This window comes from Diadema antillarum, unplaced genomic scaffold, assembly GCF_040938485.1.
Source record: "Diadema antillarum isolate AM-2024a unplaced genomic scaffold, OU_Dant_1.0 seq00001153_RagTag, whole genome shotgun sequence".
Lineage (NCBI taxonomy): Eukaryota > Metazoa > Echinodermata > Echinoidea > Diadematoida > Diadematidae > Diadema > Diadema antillarum.
The window spans coordinates 481,216-505,331 of NW_027271964.1; the positions used below are offsets into that span (position 1 = coordinate 481,216).

Sequence of the window (24,116 nt, forward strand, 5' to 3'; positions counted from 1 at the left end):
TTATTAATGTCTTAAACGTCACCGTCGACTTCTTAGCACCACCACTGACCTTGCAACTCAATATTTGGCGACAAGCGAACAAGGCGTACATGAGAAGTATCCAAAATAAGGTATAATTACTTCCTAGTTCTCGATGATGCCAGAAATACCAATATATCCGAACAGGCATCACCAAATTGTATTTTTTCAAATCGTGTGTCATTGAGAATTGAGCTTTGTACATCTTCGAATATCACAAAATATCACAGCCTAAGTTGACTCTCTATATCTTATTTTCATTTTCATTTTTACTGCATGAGCCGAAACCGTCTGAAAAATATCGGCGACGGATATCTCACTTTAGTTTTTTCACTAATTCTAGCAACTTTGCTTTGTTTCCTCCGGAAAATTCGTCCACCTGTCGGAATGAGAGAGAAAAAATAGTGATAAAGACAGCAAATGTGACAAACGAGTTACTTTCCTTCACAATGACCTACGACGAACATAGCAATGTATCACAACAATAATCACAACATGTTTGCACTGTTAATGATGACAAGGAAAGTCTCTCGAATAAGTGTGATGGTTGGTGGTTACTTTGTGTTCTTCAGAGAAGTTTTTCCTATGAAAAAGTATGATTTTTTTAATGAGCTTATTTATAGTCATTCATCACATCTGATTAATTTGACTGATATGACAACATAAATCTTGGCATAGACAACATTGGAAAGCATAGGAAAGTCTTGTTAGGCCTATAGCGCTGTAAAAACCGAAAGACTAAAATCAGACTAAAGAATTCGCAGCTAATATGACGTTTTGAAATAGAAAAAAAAAATATATGCTCGTGTCATTCGTTTACCATTTTTTTCTTCCTTGTATTTTATAGGTGAAGCATGGAATTATACATTGTCTTATTAATCATAATTTTTCTAGAACGAAGACACAATAGTAAAGAAGTTATATAATACACAAAATGAAATACTATGCCCTTTGATACACAGTCATCTATACGTGGATATACATTTCATACCAGGATATACATTTAATTTCATTGGATCAAAGTTGCATTCAGCACATAGATTTGATATTTCCCCCATGTGCATGCACGGTAAATGAGAAAAAAAAACCGACGACGTTCTGAATTCAGAAGTATCCTTTTGTACCCTTGCATGATGTTACATGATAAGAAAAACATCGCATGATGATTGCTTACACATGGAAAATTGTATTGGAATTTTAGCATGTAATACCCAACAACGGAGGCAAGTATATTCATTCCCTTGATAGCTTGATTTGTTTTGATTTGTTTCGTTTTGTTTTATTTGAAAAATGTATAATGGACTGTATCAAACTCCCCGAGCAGCCGAGTTTGCTAATTTACAGTGAAACTCTAAAATAACCACCTTGTTCTGGGCCCTGAAGAACTGGAATGTAGGCATACAGCTGATTTCACAGTCCTCGGCCAAATCCTGCCAAGGGATTAGAAAGAAAGAAAAAAATATAAATCATATTATATGCAAGACTTGACATTAGCGGTGGCCCGGTGGCCCGGGACCACAACGATTTGGCCACCAGAAGTAGATGTCGGGCCACCAAAAGGAAAAAGTTAATGTCGAGCCTTGACTTATGGGGGTCATCCCACGAGAGCAACACCCACGAGTCATACAGCCCATGAGTTCGACATTGGAAAAAATAAGGTCCATGAGTCATACAGCCCATGATTTTGACACTAGGCAAATACAGGCCCATGAGTTTGATACTATAGGTAAAAACATCCCACGAGTTCGACAGATACAACACGGGGCTTAATGTGTCGGTCTCGTGGGCCTTGTTTGCTTACTGTCAAACTCATGGGCTGTATGGCTCTTTGGCTGTATTAGTCGTGGGTGTCGGTCTCGTGACGTCCACCCGATGTATGTAGGGCCTATATAATATGTATATCTATCTCAACCCCATCGTTTACGTTGGAACTAGGTCTGTCGCCTCTTGATTCTGTGGGAAATTGTCATATCTCCTAGGAAACGACTTCAATGTTGTAACTCAAAGGGACATAAAAATCTCTATCACAAACCTGTTATCGTTCGGTATGAATGCGTAGTTCCGCATACAACTTTGTATTCTTTATTTATGCATTTCCCTTTAGTATCATTTTTAGCAATATTCTTTGCACTAATTACCATCACTGACCACATTCGAATGGCGTCATCACCAGTTTACGTAGTCTGCTTCCTCGAAGCCCCAGCAAATGATGATGGTAATGATTACATTATCATACATCAAAATCGGTGCACCGCTTGCATTCATGGTGTACGTATTCAGTATGATTAATGCATTATTGATTGATTGATTGAATGAATGAATGATTGATTGATTGATTGGTTGATTGATTGATTGATTGATTGGTTGATTGATTGATTGATGAATGGATGGATGGATGGATGGATGGATGGATGAATGGATGGATGGATTTCATTTCTACGTTTTATACATTATAATGTATATAAAACAAAGTCAAAGGAGCAAAGTTATCGCATAGCGCTTGAATCTAAAAGTTGCACACTATATAATTTATCTGTCCCAGAGTAAAATGTTAATTTGCTGACATTTTATAATCCTCCCAGATGTTAAAGGTCATTCGATTGTAGATTGCTTGTTGTTCCAAAAACGAAGAAATCATGGGGGGGATCGGTCACTTGAACATGCTGGACCTTACCTGTGGAATCAGTTGCCTCAAGCTATCCGTTACATTTCGAATGTTGACTCCTTTAAAGTTGCCCTCAAGACTCATTTGTTTGTTACCGTTTTCCAGTAGAATTGTATATCATGACTTCTTTTTTTCATCATCATTATTGTGTCATTCATTTTCATGTGCATGTTTGTGTAATAATTTTTTTACTTCATAACTCACTTTTTCTACTGCGCCTTGAGCACGTTAGTTATGTGGAATTGGCGCATTATAAGTACCCTGTATTATCATTATTATTATTATTATTATTATTATTATTATTATTATTATTATCATTATTATTATTATTATTATTATTATATCACACGAGAGACCTTCACATGGCGGAATATCGATGTCATCTTGAGAATATTAAACATATGGCAACCAGCACTGCAATCAATTGGCCACGTCATCGTATTCAAACCCTGCTACTACTCGTACTATTATCTGCGTGACTTGTATTGGTCTGTGGATTTTTTTCTCATTTCTTATACTTACTCATCCTCGACGAGTACAGAGTGGTAGGAAATTGAAGAAAAACACACACACACTCATGCACAAATAGAATCAAAGTTTACCTAACCTTGATTTACATCGAGAAGGATCATGTTTTGTTTAAAAGTATGAACAAATATTTAGGTGACTGTTGATACGAGGTCATTTTCCAGAGTTTCTTGCATGCTGAAACGTTGGAAAGTGTCACCTTCATCCATGAAATGTTTGGAAGTATGTCGGCATGGGAATATGTATACTGGGGCTTTATACAAAATGAAATCAAAATCAAAATCAATTTCAACTTCAATTTCAATTTCAATTTATTTCATACTTCTCGTATATATCAATATTACATCGAAAGTAATACCACAAGTTCTTGTTCTTTGTCAATATTGTACAAAACAAACAAAAACAATATACACTGTACATACATGGTATACACAGTAGTTATAATAACTGGTCGAAATCTCGGTTCGAGTTGTACAAAGAGAAGTATGACGGGACCTATTTGAAAGCAAGCTTGTTTATAATATACACATGTACGAATACATATTAAGCACACACAAACATCCAAACACTTATCATATAATCATTATAAACATTATCATATCCAAGACTCATACAAATGCCTGCATGTATGTATGTATGCATGCGTGTATGTATGTGTAACTTGAAAGGCTTATAACTACTTACACAACAATCATCCACATCAATCTTGACAAAAACAACTTGCGACGTTATCTCGGAATCTTTGGACATCTTCTGCAGAATTAAGTAAGGAAGAAAGGAACACTGATAAACGACGTAAAATCTTACAAAAAGGGTGACACTGTCTTTAAATCCTCATACGAGCCTTCACATGATTTGATAACTAACGAACCTGCTGGAAAGAACACAGTGTCCCACAGTGTGAGAAATTAAGTGTGAACACAGTGTGAAATCTCTGCACTGTTTAATCATGACTTTATTCAAGTTCAAGAAAGTGTGAGAATAACATGTACACAAAAGAACCAGGTCCACCGTTTCATTCAAAACGAATGGCAGGTTTAGACACGTACATGGGGGTACAAAACAACAATATTAGAGTTTACATTATTGCAACCCATATCACACATAAAATATCAAATATTACCGGTGATCAATCAATAAAAAATCAATACATATAATTTCCGAGTAAGAAAATACGGAATTGTTAAATTCGAAATTGTTCAATTCGAGCGTTTTAACAGGGTGAACACAATGTGAGTCATCAATCCACAGTGTGAAACACAGCATAACTATGTGAACCCTCTGTGAAAACCACATCACAGTGTGAAATAATCTTCACACTGTTAAGATCGAGTGTTTTCACATAGTCGACTACAGTATGTGAACACACTGTGTTCTTTCCAGTAGGGTTAACATCCTCCCACGCAAATAAGTTACACGAGTCTCCCATAAACGCTAGTTAACCTCTAGGAAATATGGTGATAAAAACAAGCACATCAAAACATTGCAATTTGCAGTTGGAAATGCAAGTTTTAAGAAAATAGTGCGATTTTTTTTTTTACTCATTCTTTGACACACATGTTAAGTCATAGAAGTGAAGTTACTTTCGGAACTGGTAAAAATATGGGGGAAAAGTTTTTGCATGTCATGAATAAAGAGGTCATTATTCTTAAAACACAAGTCTTGGTTAGCAAATCACGGTTGAGGTTATAATAATTATGATATCAATTTCATAGATCATATACTTTTGTCTTTGAAACATACGGATGCTGCAGCACACCTCAAATTTGATACCGGCAGGTAACTGGGATTTAAACAAAAAGTCTTCTATTTAAGCATGGGATTACATCATCTTAATACTAAAAGAGGACTTAAGAACACTTATCATGCCACACCCTTTATCTATAATGCAGACATACAATGATTGCACCTGCTTCTTTTTCTCACCGGAGCTTATTTTCTCCTAGCGAAATTTCCTTCGATTCAGAAAACACAAATAACCATCATGGAGTGGACATGGGAGAAAAACAGTCTTCAAATCTTCTCAATCCTGTTTCATTAATACTACCAATGACATTTACTATCACACCTGGGCCCCGTTTCATAAAATTTGTTATCAATTACATGTTACGATAGTTGTTATAAGCTACTGAAATCCTTACATCTGATTGGCTAAGAGAAAATTTGTCATCAGAAATGTGGCAGTTTTTACTGATAACAAGCTTTAAGAAACAGCCTGGTCGTTGTATATTTGCCCTCTTTGATCATTATATTTTGTTGAATTGTTAGTTATAATTCAGAGAGACCTACAAACAAAGGAAGAGGACGCTGATTGGCCAAGAGTTTGCTTACGTCAAAAGCTGGTGTGATGGCTCGGCATGGTCCGCACCATTTTGCGCTGAAGTACACCACGACAAGTTTGTCTCCTGCATCCGAGAGGGCGTTATCAAGATCATGCTGAAAGATAGATAGATAGATAGAGAGAGAGAGAGAGAGAGAGAGAGAGAGAGAGAGAGCAAACAATAAAGCACTACCTTATTTACTTTCATGCCTGAATAGTATCTGAAAACGAGTGTTGTTCATATCTAATGAAGAAAGAACATAAAGTATATTATACAGTATGCGGTAATAATACATCGTGTGTGTGTGTGTGTGTGTGTGTGTGTGTGAGTAAACCTCTTAATTGAAGTATATTATGTACATGTATGTAAGCAAAGACATACATCCATACATGCACGCACAACGTCCACACACAAACACAAACACACACACACACAAAAACTCACACGAAGTTGATATAAGTATACTGTGTATATTTTCAAACATTTCAAGTTATAGTCCACCATCCGATGGAGCAAAATTAAGCCTTTCTTGACTAGTAATACCTTACTTGTGACATAACAAGGAAAATTCTAGAAGTTATGATTAAAATATTCTGCATGTTCTTTTTATTTTCTTTTTTTAGCAGCTTTAGCTCGCCATGTCTTTTGGTAGTCACATTAATATCACAGAAACATGCAAGTTATGCTGAGTCGAGGGGAAGGTGCATTCCAATGTCTTTGGTTAAACATTTCAGTACTTTAGCAATGATTGACAGATGAGGTCATCTGAGGAATATTGGTTTGGAAGGATATTTTGTGGGCGTTCCCAAGTAATCTGAAGAAAAATAGAAGAAAAAAATCGTTAAAAACATGGAATGTTTCTAGATATTCTTTTCAACGCAAAAGTGATGTTGAGGATTTCATAAACCAACACAAATCAACATGCATTTGGATTACAGGGGCCCTTTAATCACAAATATTTCAGCTTAACAAAAACTGGATTTAGCACATCACATCATAAACCGACACAAATCAACATGCATTTGGATTACAGGGGCCCTTTAGTCACAAATATCTCAGCTTAAAAGAAATGGATTTAGCTCGTTTTACGATAAAACTCTTCATATATAGCCCTAGGCCTAAATGACGCCATTATTTTTTCAGCATCTTAAAGTAAATTGCAGAGTGAAGAAGAAGAATGGTATCATTATTTTAACACATGCGTCAAAGCAGTAGTTTCACCTGTAAGGTACAATTAGTGCTTCTTCTTTTACTGTACATTGAACAGACATGTAGGGATAGGAACAAAACAAGGATCAATTATCATAGAAGGACAAATAAAATGATATAAAGAGCTTATGCAAGCAGTGTATTTAACAATCATTTCAAACATTTTTTTTTCCTATTGGGCTGCACAGATAAAGCATGTGAAAGAGGATCGCAAGAGCATTCCTTTAAAGGGATCGTACAGTTTTGGTTGAGACCTAATTTCTGGTTTCTAACATTTTTTGGTGAGATAATGAGAAACCTCATATGAAATATGAAAGAGCATGCAATTCTATGAGGAATTCAACGTTTATTTGATGAAAATTGGTTTTGAAATGGCCGATATCCCAAAAAGAGCGATTCTTATAAAGCGTGGGACCCACACTTTATTAATATCGTTTTGTTTTACTTTGTTTTTGGATGTTTCAGTCATTCCAAACCCAATCTTCATCGTTGATAAACTTTGAATTCCTCTTAAAATGGTATGCTCTGTGCTATTTCAAAAGTGTTTTCTTGGTATCTCGCAAAACGTTAAAAGCCCAATTCTCATCTCCACCAATACTGTATACCATTCCTTTAAGTTATGCATGTGATATGAAACCATTTAAAGGTACTGGTTGGATTCCATCCAGGTCATTAGTTATTGACCTTCCGATTATTCATTAATCTACTAAAGATGGCGAATATTTGATGACAAAAGATGATGATGGGCGACAGTTAATACTTCAGCTCTTGACCAGTTTAATCTATACTCCGGTAATCTGTTTGAATATTAAAGCTAGTCTATCATCAATTCGTTTTAATTTCATTCTTTCTTTCAAATATGTATACAAATGACGTGAGAAATATATATATATATATATATATATATATATATATATATATATATATATATATTTATATATATATGTATGTATGTATATATATATATATATTTATATATATCTGTATGTATATATATATATATTTATATATTTATATATATTTATATATATATATATATATATATATATATATATATATATATATATATTATGTATATAAATATACATAATCAAGACTTTGCTTCAGCAAGATGGAACTTTGATCAGTCCAACCCTCAGTAAACCCTCAGTATGCCGTCTGTCGGCATGTATGTGGCCACTAACTATAAGATGTAGAACATAAAAATAACGAAACCCCTTCACATCCCTCCCTTTAACATACCCCCTCCCCCCCCCCCCACACACACACAACATAAGATTAACATCGTGATGCATTCAATGCACTAAAGTATACGCAAACTCAGGATAATTTGCAAACCGTTTAGACGCAAAAACATCAATCGTAGTCATCGCAGGGTTGGAATACCATGATGAGCATAGAAAATTAGCAGTGCCCATGTGACGCACTAAATCAACACCTTACATTACACAACATTGTCTTTGTCGTATACCATGCAAAAACGACAACTGTCGATTATATAGCAATACCGACCAAACGCAATCAAAATTTAATATGCAATTTGCAAACGACAGACAACTGAAGTATCAGAAATGCGGGAGATAGAATACGAGAGAGGACAGAGAAAAAAATGGGCACTGTTCAGTTCGCCAACACGACATAGAGCTCTCATTTTTCTTGAACATCTTGTCGAAGCGATAGAAGTTACGTCGCACCGCCATTATCTCACGCTAGGATGCACAGCTTGTGTTATAGCGACTCGTCAATTCAACAACGCGTTAAATCTGTATAGAACCTCAATATTTCCGAGGTGGCTATTAGATACGGCGTAAGGAAGATTTACCGCGTGGCTGACAATCTACCCGGCTTGTAAATCATGGTTATGACGCTGTACGATACGGATCAGTTTGGAGTATCGCATTTACGCATAAGAGGAAGGCCGTCAATTGAAAATTGGCTGATTGTAGCTCAAATTGATTCCCCTCAAAACGAAGGTAAAAAATGAAATGGCCCACGTTTGAGGAAACTATAATTTTGTAAGTTTTAGCTTCGTGTCAATAGGAGGCAGCGTCCGCTGAATAAACAGAGCAGGAATTAGAATTCATACGGTGCCCGGATGGTAATCGACTATTCTGTGCGACTGTTACAAACGTGCAGCTAAACCTAATTTTACCTCACATGCCTAATGAGGCCCCTTTAAAGTACAATGAAGTACTGGAAGATGAAATAAAGATACGCCATTGGGAACACATTTACAATATCAACTGCAGAAAGCATTGGTATTTTTAGACTGAAGTATCACCCATTGAAGACGTTGAATCTTCATCGGATTTTTAGGTGTTTTCTATTATCCAGGCTGCCTATACCTTCAATTCAAGGTAGCCATCATTTCTAGCGACAATTGTAACATCAGATTTTGTATGTTCCTTTGTCCTTCGATTCCACTGGAATACCTGATTTCTTATCTTATCAAATCATTGTATTTCTGTTTCATATAGGTCATCGTCTATTGTGATACCCCAGTTCGCAGTATTTTCTTTGATTACAATGTTGTTTTGATTTCGTGTAACTCTTTTACTAGTATGTGCATACAAATATGTTATTGCATCTTCATATATGTTGGAAATGAAATGAATGACATTAGTGGAAATGAAAAATGTATGAAATGAATGTACGACTGAAAGAATGAATGAACTCTGTGCACTTTGGCAGAAGCTGCTGTTTATTTTTTATTTTTTTGCCTTTTTCTTTTTTTCGCATGATCTTCATAACTATGATGAAATCCTCGGATTCCTTTTTTTTTGGAGGGGAGGGTTGTTGTCCTGTTGTCCGTTTGTTTGTTTGTTTGTTGGCTGATTTGTTGGTTTGTTTGTTTTTTGTTGCTAGTCTTGTTAATGTTTCAAACATATGTGTGTAATGAAGGGAAATGTATACTAGGTCAGCTCAAGGAGGAGTGTGTGATATTTCCATGGTCAATCAAGCAAACATGGAAGTATGGAAGAAATATGGGGATAATGTCTAAACTCATCAGCCTACACTTGACAATTATTTCAGTGTAATTCCCTGTAAATATCTTCTCTTCGCCATCCATCGCAGATACAGTATTTCACCGGCCACCGGGGTGATGTATTGATTGCTATTACCCATTTCACGTCAACAAGTCGGTGTAGAGTCAGACAACTCCGACGACGTTGCAGAAAAGCAAAATCATATCATTAGTTGAGCCGAGGGTTTTTTTTAATTTGCTTCTTTGTCCCCCTCCCCCTCCCTCTCTCTCTCTCTCTCTCTCTCTCTCTCTCTCCCTCTCTATCTACCTATCTTTCTATGTCTCTCGCTCTGAGCCAGCTGAGGAGACAGTGAGCTCTGAATATAACCCCTTCTGGGAAGCAACGACGGCGGATTTCTCCCGACGAGAGGAGAATGAGCGAGCAATGATAGATTCTCGTCACGTGTACCGGATAAGTTTCGCGCCAAATTTTCCCCCGATTTTTTTTTTTCATGCAGGATAGACGCGCAACTTGTGAGGCATAATGAACACACTAAACTTATGCGTCAATTTAGTTGAATGCCATCAGCACCGACGACCGGCCGACAATACACATGAATAAACGGATAGGATCGAGACTTACAGTAAAACTTATACACACAGCGACATTCGACAGTGGGCAGGCTACCGGAATGCGAATGCGAACACAAAAGCAATCAAGTCGCCACGCTTTGACATTTATTTTGCATTCACCGCTGTAACAATACGTGATCACAGTTGACAAATACCTGTATAATTATTATTGTATTAATTTGCATGAACAGAAACTATTCGGTAGACCGTGAAATTTGATTTTTGTCGTGGTGCACGTAAGGTGTTGTGCCCCCATTTTGACGATGTTAATATAATAGCATGCAATATATCTTCTTCTCTCGGTTTTTTTTTCACAGCATTATGCTGTCTGCCTTGTTTTGTTTTAGTCGGGGATTTAATAATCGTGGTCATAATCATCAAATGTCACACAGACCTCACATCCGCTAACATGAGAGATAACACCAAAATATATGCGTGTTAATTAAAGGAGCATGCATAGGAATATTGATGACGAGCGCTTCTCTCGGATGGCAAGGCCTTCCTTCGTGCGGTCTGTTTTCGACCATCCTTGTTTGTGATCGTTACGCTGCCCCGGATTTCGCCTCGATTTTTGACCACAGAGAATTCACCGCTGGGAGAGCGTCCGCAGAGCAGCTGATTGGACGCATCACCTGGTGGTAGCCACGGCAACTGCTCCGCTTTCGTCAGAGATCCCGCGCAGCAGTTCGACGATGTGGGCATTCTTGGCGATCCACCAAGACGCAAGACGCAATCAGCGCACAACGAATGCAAGACAATTGAACAGAAGCCGTGTACACAATGCAATGTATTATCCCTTCCTCAAGCTGAAGCGGGATGTACAGTTTTACATCTTTTCTCTTTAAGTCAATGCAGACGTAATAGTGATCGATCCCTTTTGGAAAGCAATACGTCCCCTATTCACACATTCCATTATGCCGGTTCTGGATCGTGTTCCGTCTTTGGGGAGTGCTGACATATTTGAATTGACGTCGTCTGGACGCTAATGGCGGGAGAAATACCGCACACTGCAATTTAGAATATCACATGAGACCAACAAGAGACGAACGGCTTCATTTAACATGTTCAAACCAACCCATTCTTCTGATGCCCAAGTCGCTTATTGTTGAATCAGTGAGAAATTTTTACATGATACACTGCATTTCTTTTTCCATTGATAGGAACAGACACACAAGACTAACATTTTCATGTTCTTTGATAGAATGTCTCTATTCAAAATATGGGTGTGGAGAAACATGTGACTGCAAAATACAGAGGGGAACAGAGAGAGAGAACATAAAGATTCCATACACAAGGGGTAAATATAAAACGTATATACGGAGAGAAATAATATGCTTTGAAATAGACAAATGTATTGAAAAGAAGGATGGGAGAGAGAAGAGATTCTTTGAGAGAACAAGGGGTTAGAGCTAGAGAAAACATAGGGAAAAAACAGGGCGAGAGAAGGGGGCAGAGAACAGACATCTCAGTTGAAAGGACAATAAATGATACATGTCGGTTTTCATTTGTCAGTAAATATAAACTCAGATTCTCCATGGAGAAATGTTTGTGTTGGAGCAATAACACCCATTATGGGAGGTCGAAATAAGATTTAAAATCCATAGCCAAGAGCTCCTGAGCTGAAATAAAGGATAGCTTTGACAGAATCCAGCACCTCTACAGACAGTTAAAGGACTGTTAAAGAATTCATCACTCACACTTGGACGATAAAATGAGGGGTTTGTTCCATTAAAGGACAATTTTCAAGGAGCCACGATACATCGGCACTCCAGGCTTCATAACAGCATCTTGAAGTAAACGCCCAAAGATTTTATTTTCTTCTGCATTTCAGGTTCATAATGAAAAATCGAGACCGAAGAGAAGCAGTTACTGAGTAAGGCAGAAGAAACTATAAGTCATTCAAGTTTGGGCAAATCTGAGCAAGTAATGAGAATTTATTGTCATTCGATGGAAGTTTCCATCATTCCATCATCGAAGAGACGTCGATCCAATTTTTCCTCCCTCGCTGGGAGAAACGAGGTTTGGTGGACAAGGCATTTTAAAACTGAAAGTTCTGGGTTTGACTATTGTTCAGCGTGTACACCCTTTACCAAGGCTCCCCCTCCCCACCCCCTCACCCCCCCCCCCCTCCCCATAATGTCCCTGTTCGCAGACGTTTATATTCTGGTAACTTGCAAAGCTCGGAAAGGGAAGGACCCTTGATAAATAGAGTAGAGCAGTTCTGCTATAATATGACTAATGTAGTCACCATTGGTTAATGAAATGTGATAATGATGATGATGTTAATGATAATGATGATTTGATATTATCATCATCATTATTATCATTATCACGATTATTTCATTAAAAAAAAATCTTACTTGTAGTATTCTCTTTGTACCCATAAGAGAGAATTTTGCCAAACTAACATCACAGTCTTGTGACTTCGATGACTGTATCATATCGACTGATTTGTTGATGGGTGAAAAGTTCAAGAATTTAAAGATACTACTTGTCAAGTGACGTTAATCCTACCTGACCTACACCATTTCCTTTATTTCCTTTATATATATATATATATATATATATATATATATATATATATATATATGTGTGTGTGTGTGTGTGTGTGTGTGTGTGTGTGTGTGTACAGGAGATATCAGTGTTAATTTCGTAGGAAGTTTCTTCGGATGCCTAATTTAATCAATAGAGACGATTAATGAAAGTTTGTCGGGTTATGAACTGTATCTTTTTTTTTCTTCTTCTTCTTCTTCTTAATCCTTTAACACGAACTGGCATTTGAGTTTTCCATTAAAAAAATCTTTGTTTTAGTTCTAATAAAAACAAAAAGGCTGAAATGGTGGTTGTCATATTAGTGCGCTACGACATCTATGGTAGATGTGAATAAACACATACACACGAGTGTGGTGGTTAGCTGCTCTACCATAACTGCATTAAGCTTCTGGCAAATAGAGTTTTTGGCCTCTACGTACCTACCGCCTGCTACTATTCAAGACTGATTTACATAATTCCCTCACCGCTTTCAGGCGTTAAGTCATCCTACATTGTCGATTGTTTCACTGTAGAATCGTCGCCAATCAAATTAAATTGGCAAATAACCGTCTTCGCTTCTGGTTGTAATCTGCATCCACGAGTAATTGTTCCGTCGCTATAAATGTGCTATGCTTGTGTCTGCATAATATTTACAGACTTTCTCCAAAAATACCTTTTCTCTCTCTCTCTATCTTCCCATATCTCTGTCCCTCCCTCTTTCTCTCTCTTTCAAAATGCGTCTTTACGAACATTACATTTATATACTGTATATACATATATACATACATATACATAAATACATAGGCATATATATATATCTTCCCCGTTATAAAATATCGTTTCTGTCGCTATGTATGTACGGCGCTCTCTCTCTCTCTCTCTCTCTCTCTCTCTCTCTCTCTCTCTCTTTGCCTGTATTATGTGTTTAACATCTTACTGGACAGGTGTACTGTATCCTGGCGGGAAACTTACAGTGACAACACCTTGCTTCCATGGCATCACGCTGACTTAGTTCTGGACTTAATAACGTTACAACCCTCTTTGGCTGGATTACGGAGGACAGCTAAGTGACGCCCTATTCAATATTGCATTTAATAATTGTATTCTTTCTCCCTCTCTCCTCTCTCCCTCTCTCTCTCTCTCTCTCTCTCTCTCTCTCTCTCTCTATATATATATATATATATATATATATATATATATATATATGTATTAACTCCCCTCTTTTTCTTCCGCTCTTCTTCCCCATGAAAGGGATGGTATAGTTTTGGTTGAGATGGAGGATTCAGTTTTTAACTTTTGCAAGATAATTAGACACCACTTATGAAACATTAAAGTGCACAAATTTCTTAGAGGAATTCAAAGTTTATTTGACGAAAATTGGTTTTGAAATGGCTGAGATATAATAAAAACAAATAAAAACGAAGTGGTCCTGATAAAAGGTGGGTCCCATTTCAAAATCAATTTTCGTCTAATAAACTTTGAATTCCTCTTAGAATTGTATGCTCTTTGATGCTCCACAAGAGTTTTCTCATTACCTCACAAAAATAAAAAAGTTGGAAAACTGAAGCTTCATCTCAACCGAAACTATACCATCCCTTCAAGCACCTCTTCCTTTTACCCTCAAGGTAGTTTTCAATAGAAGAAAACATTAGCTTGATTAGTAGCTGACGTAGTAGGAAGAGGATGTGAAAAAAAAATGACTGCACATGTATATTACATATAAATATATGAATATATTTCTCTCTCTCTATCTATCTATCTATCTATCTATCTATCTATCTCTATCTCTCTGTGTGCGATACATATACGTATTGCACACAACGAGATAGACAGAGAGAGAGACAGAAATATATCTATATATTTATATGTAATACACACGTGTGGTCATTTTTTTTCACATCCTATTCCTACTACGTCAGCCACTAATCATGCTAATGTTGTTCTACTGAAACAGTACTTACACTATATACCCTACCTTCGCTTCTGTGTTTTCCCCCTCCTTCTTCTTTTCATTTGCCTACTTATTACATTATTGTCGCTGCTAATACTGTTTCTCTAGACGACATACTTGCCTTAGACACGTAATCCTGTTACTTTGCGTTAAGTAAATTCGCATGCTACAGCAAGGTTCAGCTACATCTGTGTATTTGCACATCGCCGAAGCCTTTTTTTTCAGACATGTAATGGAAGCCCATGCTATGCGAGACATCAGCTCAGTGGAGACCAGTTAGCATGATCCAATTCTACATACCGTCTTCATTCTGCAGTCTAGATATTATTTTCATACTCGGAGCGATAAATGTGCGCTTGTTTTGTGATTTGCCATATAGCAATGTATAGAGTGCAGAAATTTTATTTGGGATATCAAACCTGAAGGAATGCAAGTAGTAATTGAACTGTTTCATCACACAAATTACCGTGAAGATATCATCAGATCTGAAAGATCAAACCTTTCGAAATGAATATTAATACTAGTCCATAGACCTAATGCATTCCCGCACTCTGCTCCTTTACTTATCCTTCAAATCTAATCATGTTCCGTCCCCGCGTGTATGCGAGAAAAATAAGAGAATTCAAGGTCATCATTAAAAATCTAGCCTTACATGACGAAGGTCTTACTCGTTGGAAAAGTCATTGTAGATGTTTTCATTTTAACTCAACCAAAAAGTTTACGATCAAGTCTTTTACTTTCATTTCGCAAATGCGCTTCACTAGATTAATTTAATTTGATGTTGCTGCTTGCTCATATGTTTGGTGTGTTTCAGTGTTTTGTGTTGTTGTTGTATCTTTTCAATGTAACATAACATGAAAAGACACAAGTCTAAAACGAACGCCTCAAAGTAAAACATGTAAAACAAGGTATTTCTTCCTCATTGATGTTCACGTGGGGGGAGGGGTTGAAGGGTTTAGGGTTAGGGGTCATTTGTTCATGGATTTGCACACATAGCACTAACCGGTAAAGGAATTCTGCAATGACCTTTAAAAGCACAATTAGAGCGATCTCTGCCACTGCTCATGTCTTGTCCAGAGGTGTTTCTTTCTTTGAAGACGCGACCTTTTGCTCATACCATTATCACCTTTTACGCTCCACTCCGTGTCGTAGCAAGGCAAAAACTTGCGATAACAACGGGATGAACAAGGACTTTTTTGGTTGTTGTTATGGCAACCAAGAATTCCTCTGCTCGAGGGAAGACAATGCAGCAATAATCAATTTGTCGAAACAAAAATAAAAGCAGACAGACTATGGCAACCATAGTCACGTTGTCGCGCGTTTTTGTTTCAGTTTTTATGTGTTTTGTTGTGCTTTGTTTGTTTGTTTGATTGTTTGTTTTTCCTCTACTTATTATAAAGAGCTTTAGAAATACCGGATTGTGACATAACATGAACAGACACACGTGGCGTCAGAGTAAAACAAGGCATTTGTGCCTCATTAATTTCCACGCGATGATAAGATATACTCGAAATGAAACGGGAACAGATGTGGCTGGGGGCTAGATGTCAATCCCATACAACTAAGCTAGAAAAAATTCAAAAGAGGGCAGCACGAATAATTTTGGACAAAACATATGACACACTGTCGGCTGATTTATTCAAAAGTCTTAAATGGATGACACTAGACAAACGTTTTGAGTTCAGTCGCGTTATGATGATATAGAAATGCGTCCATAACTTAGCACCTGCATACCTTCGGGTGCACTTAGTTAAGCTTAGTGATGTGCATGAACATCATACAAGGCTAATAATAGACAGTGGAAATCTACGTGTGCCAAGATTTCGTTCTGATTGTCACAAGTGCAGCCCAATCGTATCCTCTGTACTTGAATGGAACAGGCTAGATCATTCAATTAGATCAGCTTCTTCCATATATTCATTTAAGAGATTGTTTAAGCAAAGTTGTCATTTGTAAGTAACACACGAAATTCATTCTGGGCTAGCTTATCATTCCTGTATAATAGCGTTTTAATTGTTATTTCGGCATTCTGGTGAACTCTTGCTGTGGCATGTACTTTTTTATGTTACTGTGCAATGTACTGCAGTATGCTGGTATGTATCTACACTGTATGTCATCTTCTGTATATACGTTTTGCTATTTAATGTACATATGTTCATCAATATTATTCAGGGCTCCATGGAAAACCACTATTTATTGGTGAATGGGCTACCCTGACAAAAGATTAGAAATAAGACTAATGAAACAAACTCTGGACATGCATTGAAACTGTAGTCATCACCTGATCATGCAGCGACAACAATGGATCACAATAAGTTTTCTCTCTTTAAAATTTGCAATATGTTTAAGGGATGGTACAGTTTCGGTTGAGATGGTGCTTTAGGTTTCCAAAGTTGTTTTTTTTTATGAACACTTTTGAGATAGTGAGAAGCCTCTTATGAAATACAAAAGAGCATATATTTCTCAGAGGAATTCAAAATTTATTTGATGAAAATTGGTTTTGAAATGGCTGAGATATCCTAAACAAAGTAATCCTGATAAAAATGTGAATCCCACCTTTTATTTATAGGAACGCTTCGTTTTACTTTGTTTTTGGCTATCTCGGCCATGCACAAAACCAATTTTCATCAAATAAACTTTGAATTCTTCTTTGCATTGTTTATGCTCTTTAACATTTAAAGAAAGTGGTTTCTCGCAAAAGGTTAAAACTGAATCCTCACCTCAACCAATACTATACCATCCTTTTAACATGCGGACGCGTCTTCAACGAATTTGTTTCGGCTGCAGAATTTCCAAAAATCTCGTAATTGTTAACTTAATAACGGAATCTTAAATTGGCAGGTGCGGTATTTGGTTTTCAAAATTCCTTTTTTTAGTTTGTGCGAAAGTCAATGACTTCATCCAAATCTATGCTATTTTTCTCCGACATAAGCAGTGTCATTCAAGAACGGCGAAAAGTGCCAACGATGGGATATTATTTAAAATTTATAACCAGTCTATAGTATATAAAAGTTTTAAATTGACAACCAAGTTCCATCTAATACATCTATAAAATGAGATATGCAGTGAAATTCAGAGGTGTCCATTTTAGGATTACAAGAGGATTGATTTGTGTGACAAATTCTTGTCATGAATTAATCGAGTTAATTTACACAAGGATTGGAAAATTCCGGAGACCGCCGTATAAATTTCAAGTACGGTAGCGGAGAAGGAGAAACAAAGAAGAAGAAGTTATAAACACGTCATCAACGTTCATCGTCATCGACCTAATTTTTCTCCCGGAGACCATGACACTGACACCTCAATTTCCATCAGAAACCATCGGAGTGCATAAATGAATATGCAATTCAATGCCCTTCGAATTATACAGAGGAAACCGTCTTCCCTTGCGCTCCCCATTCGCTTGGCTCTCTTTGTCGGAGACAGGGTATACATTGCAGGCTTCAGTTTATGTGTCGGATATTCGTAAGAAAAAGCACCGACTCCTTTTCACAATTTTACGATAGCTGTACTTATATGATTATTACGAAAGATTATCTCAGAGGAACATGTTACATGTACAAGATAATAGCAACTCGATCTTTCCTTCAACAATAAAAAAAATACGTTATTATCGGATTATGTAAAATTTGCCCAATTTTCCTGTGATTTTCATCCTACCTCGGCATAACTTACAAGGATAACAAGTACTTGTCCATTAGCTGGAATACACTGATTATGGTAAAAGACATAATTTACCCATGCAATAGACTCCTTTATAGATGTATACGATTGCAACAGAGGTTCCTGAATTCAGAGACATCAATCAACGATTTAATCAGACCAAAACCCATTGCCTGTGTACAATGGTGTATGTACTATATTTTCAGGACATTACGTAATGGTTCCTAATTTGATGCGCGTTTAATTGGGCGTTCTCTTAAAAGAAAATTGCCGCTCATAAAATCGACGTCTTCGATCATCAGCGTCAATTCGGTCCGCTTCTTAGTCAGGCATTACTCAAACAAGGAGTCCAGTAATTGGGGTGTTTGGAAGATAACGATCAATTTTAAAAGCTTTGGAAGAATAGAAGCCAAAGTTTGATGAATTATTCATGCCGATTTTATCATGGATGTTAATCGTCTAAGATCGCTTGAAATTAAGAACGTGATACACTTCATGAATATTGGGGATTCACTGTGGTGAAAAACAGTAAGGAATATGGTCTCATGTTTGTCATGTAATGCTATTATTTCTGATTGTATTCTCTGATTTTGTACTTTTCTGTTGTTTTAGTGAGAAACCAATCTTTTCCAGCAACCCTTAATTGGCAGTGCTTGGTGTATCAGATCTTTCAAACATGATACACAAACCAGACTTAAGTTGGTATTAAACCAATTGTAGACATTAAGAAGGAAGTTCTTTGGGTTGTTGTTTTTTTAGACAACTCTTTAATAAATCTTTATCTACGGTAGGATATTAGTGTCAATTTCCTTTAAAAAGAGAGAGAGAGGAAAAGAATTATGTTTTCCTTTATTTTACTTAAGTGGGGGTCCCATGCAGTGGGGTTGTGAATCAGACTCAAGACTAAGGGTGTTCCGGGATCAAATACTGACAAGTGCTTAAAGGCATAATTTACCATTTGCAAATGAAATAAAAACCCAGCATTCGTGCTTCAAAATAGTTCTATAATGTGAGTTAGGGATAGAAACAACCAATGTGAAAATTTGTACCAGTTTAATCGGTGTTAAGTATTGTTGAATACACAAAATATGAACAATACTTATAATGAAAATGTTTCCAGATTAAACCATCTACTAGTATCTACAGTTATGGTTTCATGAGAAATATAGTGATGTCTCCTTATGTATTTTAAGCTTTGTTACAAAATTTGTATATAGTAGGATGTTTTGTGATACAACTGACCTACACATAGTGACCCTGCACCTCAAAACAAACAAAAAGTCGCCGGACATGAATTTTTAGTTGAAACCAGATTCTGAAAGAGCAGACTTTAAGCTTTAAAATGATGTATAACTCAAATCAAATGGACTCTCCTAACCTATATAAATATTGGAAAGAAAGCACAAACTCAGGAAAAGTGTGAACTGAGAAAAGAGGCTCTGAAGTACAGTGTCTATTCAAGCGCTTAATCTTTACCAAACCGTGCTGGCTGTGCGATGAATGGGACAAAAAACAGGAAGTAAACCACCAGAGTAACAACAATGAAGGGATTATTAAATTAAACTGAAATTAGCCATGCCTCATTAACACATTCTGTTCATAATTAATGGCAACTTTCAAAGCAGTAGCACTATCCTTTCAAAAGTTATTAGAGTTGAAAGTGAAGAGTGTGGACAAGGTTTTTCAGAAATGAAAAAGGGAGTCTAAAGACACACCTAATCACACTATTCTACCAAAAAATGTTCGAGATAAACTGCTAAAAAAACACACACTTTCCTGCCCGTTTTATGATACCAAATTTTAGCATAATGTAAAAGAAGACCCGCTCTTTCAGAAAATATGAAAAAGTCAAGTTCGGCTAGGTTGACCCATTTTACTTATTTTCAGTCCTCCGGCAAAATCAGTGTGTGCGACTTTTTATTCGTTTTGAGGTGCATCTTTTGATGCATATTATGCATCAAAAGTGATACCATGAACATTTTTTAAATCACTGCTCCCAAAGGTAAACAGGACTTTTAAGTCCTTCATTCCTCGGGCAAGAATTCCAGGGTACGATATCACTCTCAAAATGGGTGTAAGAATCAACTTGGAACCTGGTAATGCTAAGGTAATGATAATGGCACGACCGTCTGAAAGAGGTAACACTGAAGAAGCTTGTATGGATGAATAAGACTTTGTTTTTAATGTAATATCATTATTACTATTAATAACAGTATTTTTTTATATCATCATCGTCGTCGTCGCCGTTATGTATAATTGTCAAAAGTATAGAGAGCATACTGATGCTTTGATTTGAAGGTGCAGAAGTTCAAACTACGTAAGGTTTGGAGAAGAAACAAAGGAATAAGAATGAAATGAGGGCTAATGATAGAGCATAGATTATATCGAAAGCATTGGTGACTTCAATTTTTCAGTGCATTCTTTAACTAAACAGAATAATTAATCGACTAGCTGAAGTGCCTGTTTTTATCAATGTATGATGATATCTTATGCCTGTAATTTACCTGCGACCTTTACATGCACGTCTTACTGGTATCTTGCCAAACGCTACGCAAACACAGATATTACACTCAAGCAGAGGCGAGACTCTCGAATTAGGCACGCAGCAAACACTGAAATCGAGAGATGAATGAGAGAGAGGAATATAGGAAGGAAGAGATGGAAATATATGGAGGTATACGGAAGGAGAGAAAGAGACAGACAGACCGAGAAGGAGTAAAGGAAAATTCACACACCGTCTAATCGAGTTACGTTCCCATTAGGACATGTGAGAGTTCGCTGTGGAGGCGTTCCTCTTACTGCTTCTTTTCCTCACTTCCTAAATGTCGTCTTGCTAAAGAATGAGCACCCCTCACACACACGCACACACACACACACACACACACACACACACACACACACACACACACACAGCCAATCCTCCATCTGCAAACTTTTTTTTCTTTTTTCATTGATCAAAGGACCTCACACGGAACAAGAGTGCAACATACAGTAATTTCCCTATGTATTATAGTCATCTACGCCAATCATCATAAGAAAATACCGCAGTGACCACACTTTCACTTTCTTTTGCTGTGATAGGGCGAAATTCATAGCCGAAGCATGCTTGTACATTACTTTATTATGAATTATCATGAATAAATGAATGGCATATGGGTGGGGGTAATACACTCACACCCCCTCCCCCCCCCCCCCCCAAAAAAAAAAAAATGTGAGTTGGTTTAAAATTAATGATTGTAAGTTGGGTTATATCACTTGAGTGTTATACACTTCAAAATGCTGAAATTAACAAAAAGGATGTTGTTGAGAAACAACAGAAAATGCTGCTCCGATTAAATCAGACTGTCCGTTTACACGTACAAAAAACCCAAAACAAACAAACCGAGAGTTATCAACCCATTTTCATGAAATACATATCACTTATCTATGTTGTTTGTTTTTTTTTCTTTACCTTTTCTACTTTATCTCTAAATCTGCCTACAGCACAATCAAATTAGTCATCCCAGCCAGTAGCCATGGCAACACAAATTATCACTCTGCGCCCGAAGAGGAACAATGCACGGATGCACTGTAGAGGGGCATTCCTCATATCTCTTTATTACATAATCATTCTATCAAAACCTTCTTCATGATATTGTCATAAGTAACCACGAGTCCCATTTATGCCACATCCTCACAATCTCCCAATTTATATTTTGAAACGATCACAAAAACGCCGAAATGGAAGCTCAACTAAAGGGTCCTTGCACATTTATATTTTTAGTCGAAAATGAAAATGAATAAATGAAATTAAAAACGAGTACAATTGTGTTAAGTGACGTCGCTAGATCACTCTATTTAAACCCTAAACATATCAAGATTACGATAAAAATACAATGCTGTTTCCAAGAATCTTGTTTCCAAGAATTTTTCGTCAGAGTGAAAGAAGGGGACTCTCTTGAAAGCACTGTCATTAAATTGAATTTCCAGATGGATTTGATAAAAGTAAAATTGAAAAAATAAAAAAGGAGTATCCACAAGTTTGTATCCATCTATTCAAAGTCAAACAATTGCAATTTTAGCAGAGTAAAGCTAGTTTGAGCTTAATGACCCAGAGAAAAGAACATCCAGTGTGTAAATACTTTGGAGCGTAATTTGGGAGCAGAATACTGTGTGACATAGACATTTCTTTTTTTCACAAGGACGTTCACTTGATTGTTCGATTGATAGTACGGGTGACTTACAATGAATAACGGTGCATTAAACAAGCTTTAAAGTCGATCACGGCTCCCCATCATCAATTCGTACCTAAGAGAGTCCATTCCGACCTCATAATTAAGCCTACATTGTTAGGAGCTAGGGGGTTGCTATGCTTTTAATCCTTAAAGTGCCATATCATACATTATACACTTTCACGCAGCGTAGTCCCACATCTGCTTATGTCGTTTGCATATTACATGGTTGTGAGCGGTCTGGCATACCAGTAGCGTTATGTATCCATTGTAATTAATGCCATCACCGTGAATTTACTACACAATACATGCCGCTGACTCGTTCTTTGGGCGGATTAATCATGAAAAGTATCGCACTATCACTCATCAAAAACCTTTTTAACTTTGACTAGAGAAGATTTCGGGCAGAGAGGGCAGATCGGGTGGCTCTCTGTGCGTTATATGGGTTAATGTCCGTCCTCTTTGCCACCCCAACCCCACCTCGTTTAAGATCAGTCTACTCGCATAGAGGCTATACCAAAACGAACCATTTTAATAACAATAACGGTGAATGGCTACAGGCAAACACTTTCTCCACTCAGGGCTGCGAAAAATTTCAATATAGAATTATTCATTACAAACTATGTGCAAAGTATTATGCCCCCTCTACACAGGGCGTCATGTGAAGGCATAAGCATAATAGCACCGAGGTCTGCACCTCCCTTTTATTAAAGTCAATTTCTTTCGAATTGAAAGTAGTGCCCGAAGCCGGGGTTTGTTTCCATTATGGCGTTTTGGTGAAGAGATAGGGAGAGGGAGGGGGAGGGGGAGGGATGAGGAGGGGGTAGGAGCGAGAAGTCTATGGAACGCCTGGTGTGACAGCCCGCACTATTCCTAATCACTGGGCGTCGATCCTTGCCACCGCGGGCTGTGGGCATTGTTACGGGGGTGTTTTACGAGTTTCATATCTTCACCTGATTTCGGCCTTTGTATAACACACGCTGTATACTGGCACGTAGTTTCATCACGTCAGTGTGCGTCCCACGGGGAAGGAGATGGGTGGGTTATATAGGGAAGGGAAGGGTCTATGGGTTAGCAACAAAGTGGACGAAAATATCGTTTAGTGCCTAGTGTTCATAGCCCCCCAAAACAACTAAAACACATAAAACACACATCAATATACAGTCTCTCTCTCAGTCTCTCTCTTTCTACTCCTACTTTCCCTCTATTGATTCCTCCCTTCGTCCCCCTCCTCTTTCTCTCTTTCTCTCTTCATATCGCGATTAATCCCTCGATGCTATTCGAGCACTATACACTGTATTAGATTTGACGAGGCGTGATATAGTACAATCGGGTTTTTCCCCTCCTTCAGAGCTAAAGTGGGCTCTAATAATTCCACCCAGTGGATGCATACCGACATACCCATTATAATGATGAAAAG

General features: G+C 37.3%; 1 protein-coding gene across 1 annotated transcript; it reads right to left on the reverse strand.

Annotated features, from left to right (window-relative positions):
* Positions 1-265: 265 nt before the first annotated feature.
* LOC139744287 (thioredoxin-like) lies at positions 266-11,041 on the reverse strand. The gene is made up of 5 exons (XM_071654732.1): positions 10,886-11,041; positions 5,543-5,647; positions 3,896-3,964; positions 1,383-1,448; positions 266-397 (listed from the first exon to the last, which is right to left on the reverse strand). The coding sequence occupies exons 1-5, from the start codon at positions 11,039-11,041 to the stop codon at positions 335-337; spliced, it is 459 nt and encodes a 152-aa protein (XP_071510833.1). The 3' UTR covers positions 266-334.
* Positions 11,042-24,116: the final 13,075 nt, after the last annotated feature.